This window comes from Delphinapterus leucas, chromosome 1 (assembly GCF_059928025.1).
Source record: "Delphinapterus leucas isolate spDelLeu-1000000601 "Yukka" chromosome 1, BTC_Dleu_Yukka2, whole genome shotgun sequence".
In the NCBI taxonomy this organism is placed as follows: Eukaryota; Metazoa; Chordata; class Mammalia; order Artiodactyla; family Monodontidae; genus Delphinapterus; species Delphinapterus leucas.
Genome location: NC_143129.1, coordinates 188397887 through 188409307, shown reverse-complemented (window position 1 = coordinate 188409307; position 11421 = coordinate 188397887). Strand labels below are relative to the sequence as shown.

The 11421-nt window shown below is 58.3% G+C and overlaps 1 protein-coding gene across 2 annotated transcripts in view; it reads left to right on the top strand.

Annotated features, from left to right (window-relative positions):
- Nucleotides 1–1966: 1966 nt before the first annotated feature.
- Nucleotides 1967–11421, top strand: part of TP73 (tumor protein p73) — a 67518-nt gene continuing 58063 nt past the window's right edge. The window contains exon 1 of one of the 2 annotated variants that reach the window (XM_089901895.1): nt 1967–2111. Coding sequence is in view for 1 of the 2 variants with exons in the window: in XM_089901893.1 (XP_089758019.1) it covers nt 9756–9911 (156 nt within the window). In the remaining variant the exon portion in view is untranslated. Of the gene's footprint in view, nt 2112–8079; nt 9912–11421 lie in introns of those variants that run through there. The other variant, XM_089901893.1, reaches the window with a different exon arrangement.

The window sequence follows — 11421 nt, the reverse complement described above, 5'->3', positions numbered from 1 at the left end:
ATCGGCAACTATGCCTGCAGCAAGGCCCTCACTTCACGCTCAGGAGCTGCTCTGATCCAGGAAGTAACGAATTTGACGCTTGCTCCGCACGGAGAGCGCGTGGATCGCGCGCACCCGCTTGTCCATCTCACGCGCGCACCTGCGCTCGGACCCGCGAGGAGGAGAAGGACACCCGGGGCCCCGCCGCACCCGCCCTCCGCACGGACGGGAGCAAGCAGCTGCGGTCGGCGCTGGCTCTGCCGACCTTGTCTGCCCCGTGAGGGCTTTGTCCCCTCGCCCACTAGGGACTCCGGGTCCTCTTCACCCAACATCAGCCTCCCCCCACACCCCCGCTAGGCCCTGCCGGCGCCTCTGCCGCCCCAAGATGACACGGACCCTGACACCCAACCCCGCCCCTGCGTTCTCAGAATCGAGACCCGGCCCGGGTCCTCCTCGCACCTCCGCGAGCCGGGCCCGCGTCTTCGCCCTGCGGAAGCCCACCGACTTCCCAGAACGAACGGGTAGGGGATGCGTACAGGCGTCCTGCTCGGCGGTGCCGGCCTTTTTTTTTTTCCCTGGCCAGATCAAACCCTGTGTGATTCGTCTTTGGGCGCCCCCCCCCCTTACCCCGCACCTTGCAAACAGTAGGTTAGCCATAAAGGTGTGTGGCAGTCAGCCAGACGGGCCAGGTGAGGTGCGGACGCCGTGCACCAGTCCGGGGCTGCGCACAGTTCCACGGCAACATTGTCGCGTGGGTTCCCCTGGCCTGGGAGCCTCGGTCGGAGGGAGATAACGGGTCCCTTGAGCACCAGAAGGCAGCGTACAGCACGTGCCCGCCGCCTAGAGCCTTCAAAATTCGCCAGCGCGTCGGGTTCTCCAGCCGAGGCCCTAGGACTGGGTGAGAGCCCTGAAGAGCCCGTCTGCCCTGCGGGGGACGCGGACCATGGAGCCACAAGTGTCGGGGCCTGAGGGAAGTCTTCGCCTGAGGCGATCTCTGCGCGTAGAAAGCAATCCCCAGTGCACGACCCACGTGTCGCCTTGGACACCCGTGCGTACCTGCGCAACGCGAAACGGAATCCGGCCCCGGGGGCCGGGGGCGGGGTGGGAGGCGGCGGCGACCCGGGAGTGTTTGCGTACAGAATTATTATTCCCTGGGGGCCGTGGTCATATTCTCCGCCCAGGAAGAAAGCAGGCTGGAGCCGAGAGTCGCGTCCAGAGGGTCCCCGCGGATCCGTAATGCGGGCCGGGGCCGAAGCGAGGCCGTGACCTCCGCTGGGTGAGCGGTGTAGGTGGCGCGCCCTCCGGGGCGAAGGAGCCCGGCTAGTACCACCCGGAAGCAAGCGGCTCCATTTAACCCCGGATCCTGGGGTCGCGACCTTCACCCCTGTCCCTAGCAGGTCACAGCCAATGCGGACACTCCGCAGACCTGGGTGGCGGCGTGCCTACGATGCGCGGCCCTTCCCCTTCCCCTTGGATTCCCAGCGCCCGGCGCGCAGAGGTCCCGAGCCAGTGGGGGAGGAGGAGGGAGACCCGGAAGATGCGATGTCTCGGGGAAAGGAAGGCGTCGGGACGCGGAGTCTGCATCTCTGCCCCACACCCCGGCTTCCGCGCGCCCTTGCCCTCGCTCCCAAGCCGGTCGAGGGTCGCCGTCCCATCTCCGCAGCAGCAGGGCCCCGGCGCCCAGCCCGCGATCAGCCCGAGGCAGGCCCCGCCGGGGCCGACAGGGGCGACGCGCGCCAAAAGGCGGCGGGAAGGAGGCGGGGCGGAGCGTGCCCCGGGACCCCGACTTGGACGCGGCCAGCTGGGGGGGCGGAGCGCCGGGCGGCAACCTTGGCCCTAGCCTGGCCCCGCCGCCCAGCGCTCCTCCTGCCAACGGCTGAGCGGCCCGCGCTGCCTTCCCGCCGGCCGGCTACGGAAGGCGCTAACGCCCGCGGCCACCCCTCCCCGCGGCGCCTCCCCTCCCCGCGCCCATATAACCCGCCTCGGCGGCCCGCGCCCGCCCTGCCTCCCCGCCCGCGCCCGCCCAGCTGCATCCGCCTGTCGGCCCGCGCCTGCCTTGCGCCCCCGAAGGGGTTACGCGGCTAAGCCGGGGCGGGCTAGGGCATAGATTCCTGGGGCTCCGACGGCACCAGGTAGGCAGCGCGGGGACCTGGCGCGAGGGGCTTGGGCGCGGTTGGGCTCCGCCGGCGGGGCCTGAGCTCAGGGCAGCCGGCGCACTGGCTCGCGGCTCCGAAGCTGGGAGGCGGTTAGAGGAGACCGTGTGCACGAACTCGAGAGAGGGTGACATGGAGGCTACCCCGAGTCCGACCAGCTCGTGGGGCGGGGCACGTGGGGCGGCGGGGAGCCCGGGTCGGAGTCCAGCCGGCCAGGAGATGCGGCGTCCTGCCAGCAGTGCGGCGGCCTTTGGGGCCTGGAGCAGCCTCCCTGGGATTCCCAGAGGGCCTGCCTGGGGTTAACCCCTCTCCACCTCCGCTTCAAGGGGACGTGGAGAATGCGACCCCGGGGAGAGGCTCGTTCGGGGGTGCAGGCGCCTGTTGCTGACGAGCCCCTCCCCGCCGGCCCCCACTCCCTCTGCACCTGCGAGGGCTGTTACCGATCCGGAGGCGTTAGCCGCCCCACTCCTCACAAGGCTGAGTGAAACCCAGGTCTTCCCCTGGACCCGGAAAACTGGGCATGACCCCTAAGCTGGTCCCAGGGAGCCAGGTTCCAGAGCGGCATCTCTTGGTGGCCCTGAGCTGGCCGGGTGCCCCACCTGTCTGCCTCCTGAGTCTGTTCCAACTGGGGAGAGGATGGGTCAGAATGTGGTCCCTGGGCCGCCGGCCTGGCCAGAGGTGACACCTCTTTCCTGGATCCCTTCTCTCCTGGTCCTCCTGGCCTCGCACTCACCCTCCTTTTAGGCCCTGGACTGCGGGGTGGGGGGTAGTTATTATTACCTTCTTACTCAGCTCGTATTTTTGTCTGGTCCCTAAGTGGATTTGCACAAAGTATGCACGTGTCTGCATGAATACCTGGGTGACAGGTAGACCATTGTCAGTCAGCAAGGGGCTGGGGGGTGGGGGCGGGCGGGGGAAGTGTGCTGTTATCTCTGACCAGAGGTCATTTGGTCCAAGTATACTGCGGCCTGTTATTAAATACTGGACATTTGGGAGCCATTAGCTCAATGGTTTTCTTTTGTTTTGTTTGCTGACGTTGTTGCTGTTTATTTGTTTTAACCTTAATAGTTAGCTTTGGGGGAAAATGCACTGTATACCAAAAATCCAGCACCCATCTTTCGATTTACTCAGTAAAAGTGTAAAAAGAATTGTACTGAGAACAAAAAGACACTATTTAAAAACTTGCAACGTATGAATGTATGGGTTATGCGTGTGATTTTAAAAATAAGATAAAAAGGTGGGCGGGTACCAGAAGCTGTCAGGGTGTCCGCAGGAGGCTACCAGAGGAATGGGCGCAGGAAGCTCAGCCCTGTCTCGAAGTCCTGGTGAAGGTTCTGGAGAACAGGGTAGCTGTCTCCAAATTCCGCAGGGCAGCCCCATGGAAGGGCCAGTACGGTGCAGTGGTTAATCGTGTGGGTGTGGAGGTCAGAATGTTAGGGTTCAAACCCCCTCTTCACCGCTTACAAGTCAGGGACCTTGAGCAAGTTACCTAACCACTCGAAGCCTCAGTTTACCCATCTGTGAAAAAGGGCAGGAAGAGCCCCTGCCCCAGAGGACTGGGAGAGCAGTAACCAAGACGCCATGCCTAAAGTGGCTAGAACGATGCCTGGCGCCCACAGGTGGGCCCCGTAGTGCCGGCTCTTGGTGCTGCGCCAGAGACTGGAGAACCAGAAGTCCTTGGCGAGGTGGAGGGCATAGTTCCCTAGTAGCCAACAGGTCTCCCCTGGGAGCGGGTGGGGGGAACGGAATGGCTGGCAGGGAGGCAGGAATCTGCCTGTGGTTTGGGTGGAGGCTGATGGCCTCTGTCAGGGGTACTGCAGCAAGAATGCCTCCTTTAGTAGTTATGTATAGGGTATTACCCACATCCACAAGTGGGATGCAAACGACACAGCCAAGATGCCGAGGAAAAGGAGAGACTGAGAATTTGGGGACAGGACCTGGCGGAGGTCCTGCCTGTAGCCAAGGACGGCATTCACCCCAAGATTCTGACCCCAAAAGGGAAATCATTTCGTTGGTGGCTGAATGGAAGCTGCATGTTCATCTAACTGGGCGACAGTTTCCGGTCACCAAACTCAAGGGGAATTTATCCTCCAGAGACTTGTGTAAAAGATATCGCACACAGGTTGAACTTTGCGTTTGCAAAAAAAACTCCAAAAAGCAAAACCCAGAAACATTCTTCAATTGTGCGTTTCTTCTATCCAGCCCCCATAAAAGGTAAGGGCACATCCTTATTTTCCAGTTTGGGCGTTTCTGTGGGAGTGCTGAGTCAGTGTTTTAAAACTAGTCATTTTCTGATTTAGTTTCACACAGCAAAAAGGAAAAAAGAAACTGAGAGGTGTGGTTCCTTGTCACCCTGACCATGCTTCTGTCTGGATGGTAAAGGCCTAACTATGATGGGGATTGTGTCCCCAGGACACTGTGTGACAATTTACCCCTGCAAATTGCTGTCAGGTGATCCCATGTCCTGCCCAGATTTCTAGAACATGGAAAACACATCTGGAACTAGCAGCATCCATTTGTGTGTAACCAGAACATACAATGTCTTTTCTTTTTTAAATTTGCCTTAAGTAGGTTACATAGGACGCCCGGACAATCGTTTCTCTGTGTGTAACGCAGAGGAAAATTGATTCTGTACAAGAAAATCTCCCTCTGCTCGTCGGGCTTCAAGTTAAAGACAGCTTTCACCGAAGCCGGCTCTGAGAGTCTGCACCAGTGGGCATAAACTTTCCATCTGTCCCCACCCTTCGTGTCCACTCTCTGGCTGGGGTATTCCTTTGCAGACCAGACATTTGCTCCTCAAAAGTGCTTTCTTTTCCTGGAGATGCTCCCCCGAATCAGAGACCCAAAGAGAACAAAGCTTCTTCCCAACGGAATCACTGATATTTTCAGTGTGCGTGGCAGCTGCTACGGACATCTCAAAATTTCGTTTGTGCTTGTCACTGAGTTGAAACGAGTCGCCAGACGTGCCGCCCGCGGCCCCATCATCACCATCTCACAAATGTGCTTTTATTTTATTTTTATTTTGCCTGAGCCACACGGCTTGTGGAATCTTAGTTCCCCGACTGGGGATTGATCCTGCGCCCTCGGCAGTGAAAGCACAGAGTCCTAACCACTGGACCGCCAGGGAATTCCCCCAAATTTGCTTTTAGATATCATCATAACTGTGTTAGTTTCCTGGAGCTGCCATAGCAGATGACCACGAACTAGGGGGCTTAAAACAATTTAAAAAAAAAACATTCTCTCAGGGTCTGGAGTCCAGAATGCCCAAATCCAGGTGTGGGCAGGGCTAGTTCCCTCTGGAGGCTCTGAGGCAGAATCCGTCTGCGTCTCACTCCCAGCTTCCTGGGCTTGTAGACGCATCACCCCAACCCCTGCCTCCGTGTTCACATGGGCTTCTCTCTGTGTCTGTGTCTCCCCTTTGCTGCCTCTTATGAGGACACTTGTCATTGGATTTAGGGCCCACGCTAATCCAGGGTGATCCCATCTTCAGATCTTTATCTTACACATCTGCAAAGGCCCTAATTTCTAAGGCTCTGGGTAGACATATCTTTTGAGGGGGGGTTGCCATTCAGCCCACTAGAATAACCATAATTCAATGTAATTGGTTTCCTTTGTAATTTTTTTTTTTTTTTTTTTGGCCTGCACCGCGTGGCTTGTGGGATCTCAGTTCCCTGGCCAGGGATCGAACCCGGGCCGCCCACTAGGCCACCAGGGAACTCCCTGAAATATTCTTCTGAGAAGAAGTCCTAAGCCTTCGGGCTGCCCAGGGGCCAGGACACAAAAGGTGAGGAAACGTTCTAAGCCACGTCCCTCTTTGCTCAAAGAGGCACAAGGGACACCCCAGTCTGTTCTAAGCACAGCCAAGTGTGCAGGGTCCGCTCTCCGAGCTTACGGGCTCTTCCCCATGCCATCCCTCCCCACACATCTACAGCCCCTAAACCCTGGAAAGCAGGCTTCAAACCCCAGCACCCCCTCTCCCCGGGGACTGCGTGGGTCACCACAGCCCCCAGAGTAGGGAGGGAGAACAGACACACACACAGCGGCTTTGGGCCATCGGTGCCAGAGAGGCGCTTAGAGGTGGGCAGGCGGGCGGGACGTTCAGCCTGCGGGCGGTGGGGGATTGGGGAGAAGCCTTGGAGGGAACCGGACCCAGGAGAGAGGTCAAGCAGCAGGGAGGGCTCTGCTAGGCTCGGAGAGAGGAGATGGGGGTCCCGAGGCCAGGTCTCAGGGCCGTGGAGTGGACGTTTCGGGCGGCACCAGAGGGTCTGTGGCTGGGACACTCTGTGGACCTTGGACTTGGAATAGGTCCCCCAAAGAGTGAGCCCCGGAACGGACCTGGGAGCTGGGGGGGCGGGGGCCCCGGAGGGAGAACCGTGCTTCAGCCCCGCCCGCCTCTTCTGTTCTCCCGTCCGTGTTTTGGGTCCGGGGACGAGTTATAACCATGACAGTAGACATTCATACGTGCCCCCTCTGATATACATGCATCCGGGCGTTCACCCCACTTGCAGATGTGAAGCTGAAAAGCTCGGATCAAGTGACTAAATCGGACGCAGGGGTTGGTCTGGCCGCCCATGCCCGGCACACCGAGGACAGAGGGCACAGCGGGCAGGGCCCTGGGCTGGTGGTCCAGATAGCTGCTCCACGCCTCGGTCAAGTCCCCAGGCTCTTCGCCCAGGGGGGTGGGGCACACACCTGCCTCCTCGCTGTAGGAGCCTGAGCCGAGACTCCCCTGAGTGGCCCGTGGGAACACACCTGACAGCCCCGGAGGGCAGACACAAGGTGCCCAGGGAAGGCTGGTCCAGCCCCTCCGTCCCCAACAGGCAGGCACAGAGCACCTGGGCATCACCCATCCTGCCTCTCACCAGCCTGGGTGCAGGGCCCTGGGCGGCAGGGCTGGGCTGGGTGCCCAGGGGTCCCTCCTTTGTGGTCCTGCTCGAGGTGGCTGCACATGGGATGGACCTGTCCGTGGTGTGTCCCTGCCCAGCGCCAGCCAGCAGGTCACTCCCTGAGGCCCTGGGTACCTGTGGGGAGGGGCCGGGGGCTCTAATTGCTCACCCGCTGCTCCGAGATGCCAGGCCCTGTGGGGCGGGCATCTGGGGAAGCCTCTGGCTAATTGGGCAGGTGGCTTCTCCTGGGGGCAGGGATGCCTGGGTTGCGAGAGGTCCTTCGGAGTGGGCAGAGAAGATCCCTCTCACCCCTCCTGCCTGGTTTCCTGCGATTTTAGACATGGCTTCCTGGGCTGTTTTCTCCATCAGGGCTGAGACGCGTGAGAAGAAAGTCCCTGGGGTTTCTCTTTGGCAGCCTCCCGGCCTCCGGGCTCACCTGGGCAGTGCCCATTTGCCAGACGGAGGCCGCTTCCACATGTGTGGGGGACAGGCCAGCATGGGGACCAGGAGGGCAGCCAGGGGCCCCGTGTGTTGATGTAGGGGCGGGTGGCTTGAAGAGTGTCTGTCGGCCACGGAGAGGGGTCTCTGCAGAGCCTTTGGGCCTACAGGAGGGAAAGCTGTGCTCCCCGTTTTAGAAGCTTGTGCTTCCCAAGCAGGACACAAATAAACAAATCAAATCACCCTCTCTGCACCAGGCTGCTCCGCACTTAGGGTCCTCGGTCATTTGCATTATGCGCAATGCAAATTTAGCACAATTCCCCACAAGACCGAAGAAGGGTGGCTCCTCATTAGTATGCAGATCAGAGGAGGAACCCCTAGGTATTTACTGCGCTGTGATTTGCAAGGCCCTGTAATTAAAGGCCCCTCTCCTTTTTACTCTCACCTCCTCTGCTTCTCTCGCTCAGTGACAACCAACAAACCCCACCCCGTAATTAGGAGAGACTCCATCTTCTTTTTTTTCTTTTGGAGTCAGGCAAGCTGCAACTTGCTCCTGGCTTCTTAGTTTCTGATCAGGGATGCTCCTTGCCTAATTACTTGGCAGTAATGAAGGAGGAGAACACGGGCTGTGAAAGTCTCCCTGAGCCTTTAGAATGAAGCTGCAAATTAAAAACGAGGTATTGGTAAACAGGACGCTAACTGGATTAATGTGAAAATAATGAATTCTGATAAAAATCGCCAAAGAGACAATTGGAAGATTGAGGTCAGTGTAATTCCAAGAACACCGCCTAATCGTCATCTGGTCCACGTGATGTTTGAAAAGGAGGAGAATAAGAGTAAGAGTCTACTCTTGACAGTGGAACGTGCAGGTTAAAGAAAGTGTAAGAAAGACCCCATGTGAGTAGAGTGTGGGTAGTGCCTGTGATCCTGGCAGGCTGTCTTTTCAGAGTTTTGGGGACTCTCTGGCCAGGGTCATTTTGAGTGGCCAACAGAACCTCAGGTTGCCGACTTCCTCTTTCTTTCCTCTGCTGTCATTAAACCTCTTTCCATTCCGTTTCTCTCCTCCTGACGAATCCACTCTCCCTAGAAGTGATGGCAGCTGTGCCTCCAGGGATGGGAGCCGGGTCTGGGACGGACGGAGTGGGAGAGACCAGATTGGCCCTGCCTGGACCTTTTGAAATTTGTGCTACTCGACAGCATTTCGTTGACAAAAAAATCCACAGAGGTAAAAAGTGACAGAAGTCACGGCAAGCGTGGCCGACTTTGGAATCAGCCAGCGCAGATCTGCCACGCGACCTGTCAAAAGTCGGCTTTGGTCGATGAGTGGAAAATACCTTCCCCGTAAGGAGAGGATGTGGCCAGATCAGCACTCAGTTGTCCCAGGGAGGGACCCTTATCTGGGCGTCTCGGGGTGTAGCCGGGGCTTATAAAGAATTGATGTGGCCTCCCTACCTTATGGTCCAAATTAACCCTGAGCCCCTGATGTTTCAGAATTCAGATTAATATTTAATATTTTAGAAAAGTAACATAGTATCTGAATTGTTTGTTTTATAACACTACAAAGGGATCCGATAGAAGCGCTCCACAATCGAGCTCACCCATGTTTCTGCGACGACACACACAGATGTTTACCCTAAACGGCAACAAAGACCATGAAGAGCCTTGTGTCCGTCCGCCCAGTGGCGTGGGCCCCAGACCTAAGGAAAGGCTTTGGGTTTTCTGAGCTTTTTGGATTTCAAAGTTCAGAAAAGGGATGTGGGGCTTCCCTGGTGGCGCAGTGGTTGAGAGTCCGCCTGCCGATGCAGGGGACACGGGTTCGTGCCCCGGTCCGGGAAGATCCCATAAGCCGCGGAGCGGCTGGGCCCGTGAGCCATGGCCGCTGAGCCTGCGCGTCCGGAGCCTGCGCTCCGCAACGGGAGAGGCCACAATGGTGAGAGGCCCGCGTACCGCAAAAAAAAAAAAAAAAAAAGAAAAGGGATATGGAGCAGATGGAAGCAGTATTCTACAGGGGCCTTAACTCTTCATCCATCCATCCTTCTATCACTTGTCATTCATTCCTGAGCGCCCACGGTTTACCAGGCTCTGTTCTGGGGGCTAAGAGCCCACAGCTTTGACCCTCAGTGATATCAGCTTAAAACCAAGATGCCTGCTCCTCAGAGGCCAGGCAGCGAAAGGGGAAGCAGGGCGCTGGCTGTGCAAATACGCAGGGCGCTTGCTGGAGCCCAAGCCTCCCCCTGCCGAGGGCCCCTGGGAGCAAGCGGTGGCCCAGAGTGTCCTTTGTTCACGGCCACAGGCGGGGATGGGTCTTGAGCACCGGGACCAGAATGAACTGTGCCCGGAGCTGAGATGGCAGGGCCTCTGGGCAGCTTTGGGGCAGCAGCTTCTCCAAGCCCGTCCTGCCAGCATTTGGAAACTAACATGGACGGCGGAGAGAAGGTTGCGGGACACACAGCAGGTGAGTCAGAAGTTTGGTCAGACTGCTCCTGGAGTCTTCTGAGTCTGCGATGGTGGTTCAGTCCTGAAAAACAAGCGCATCCCAGGAAACACGGGAAGTGCGTTGCGCGGGACGCATCTGAAATGGGTAGTTTAGTCAGATGTTTATTTCCTAATGGTTTTTAGGCCCAGCTGTGCTGTGTGATGTTGGATAGGTTCCTCAGCCCCTCTGTGCATCAGTGGCCTCCTCTGTAAAACGGAGATGGCAGTTTTTCTCCTGGGTTGACATGATGGCTAAATGGTTCGTGTTTGTAAAGTGCCATGTCCAGCGCTCCGTGCGCGGGGAGTCACGTGTCAGGTGGGGCAGGGAGGGTTCACGGAGATCCGGCTACTGTCGACTTTCAGACACATTTTTGGGAACTTATCCTTGTACGGGGAGGGGCTGCTGGGAAAGGTTAAGAGCTGGAGGGAGGTGGGAGGGGTGTGGGGCGGCCTCAAACACCCCTCTGCTGCCCCCGCCCCCCAACCACACAGCCGCCTCCCTGCAGGGAGCAGGGGTTTCTGCTTAAAGGCGCAGAGCAGTTTTAGCTAACCCCGCACAGCGGGCCCCCAGGATGTGTCTTGGAATGAAGGACATTTATGGAAGGCAGAAGAATGGCCCCCCAAAGGCAGCCACGTCCTGATCCCCAGAACCTGTGACTTACTTCACAGGGAAACGGACGGGATTAAATCCAGGACTGGAGATGGGGGATGACGACCCTGGGGAATCTGGGTGGCCCAGTGTCATCACAAAGTCCCTCTAAGAGGGAGGCCAGAGGGCTGGAGCCAGAGAGAAGATGGGATGGAGGCAGAGGGTGGAGAGCGGCAGTTCAGGATGGGGGGAGGGGCCCGGAGCCGAGGAATGCAGGCGGCTTCTAGAAGCTGAAGAAGCAAGGACACAGATGTTGTCCTGGAGTCTCCAGAAGGGACAACCCCGCCAGCACCTTGACTTCAGTCTCATGAGACTCTCTCTTTTTGGACTCGACTCCTGAGCCACAGAACTGTGTGAGAATAAACAGATGCTGTGCGGCCATCTGTTCTGGCTGCAGTAGGGAAGTGAAACGAGCTGGTAGCTGCAAGGCTCCCGCCCTCTACTCTCCGTGGTGATGAGCGGAGGCCTTGCCCTGGTGCTCACACCTGGGCTGACCCTGGGTTCCGGCCTCGGCGAGGAGGAGCTTTCTAGTCGTGCCTCATGTAGGGAGAAGGGGTACGAAATCCTGGTTGAACTCCTTGTTGAATGCCCTACCCAGAACTGATGGCCAGAGGTCCAGCTGTGACCATCATTCAAGGGTCACCCACCCATCTTCGGTCTCTGACATCCTTGTTTCTGCTGAGGAAGAGCGGGGTTTGTCACCTGTCCCAGTCCTGAGGGTGGGGCCCCAGCCTCCCGGAACTCAGGACTTTCCTGTCTCCATGGGGGAGGGGGAGGGGAGGGGGAAGGGTGGGCCAGGAGGTCACCCCACCGGAGCTCAGGATGGTGAGATGCATCCATC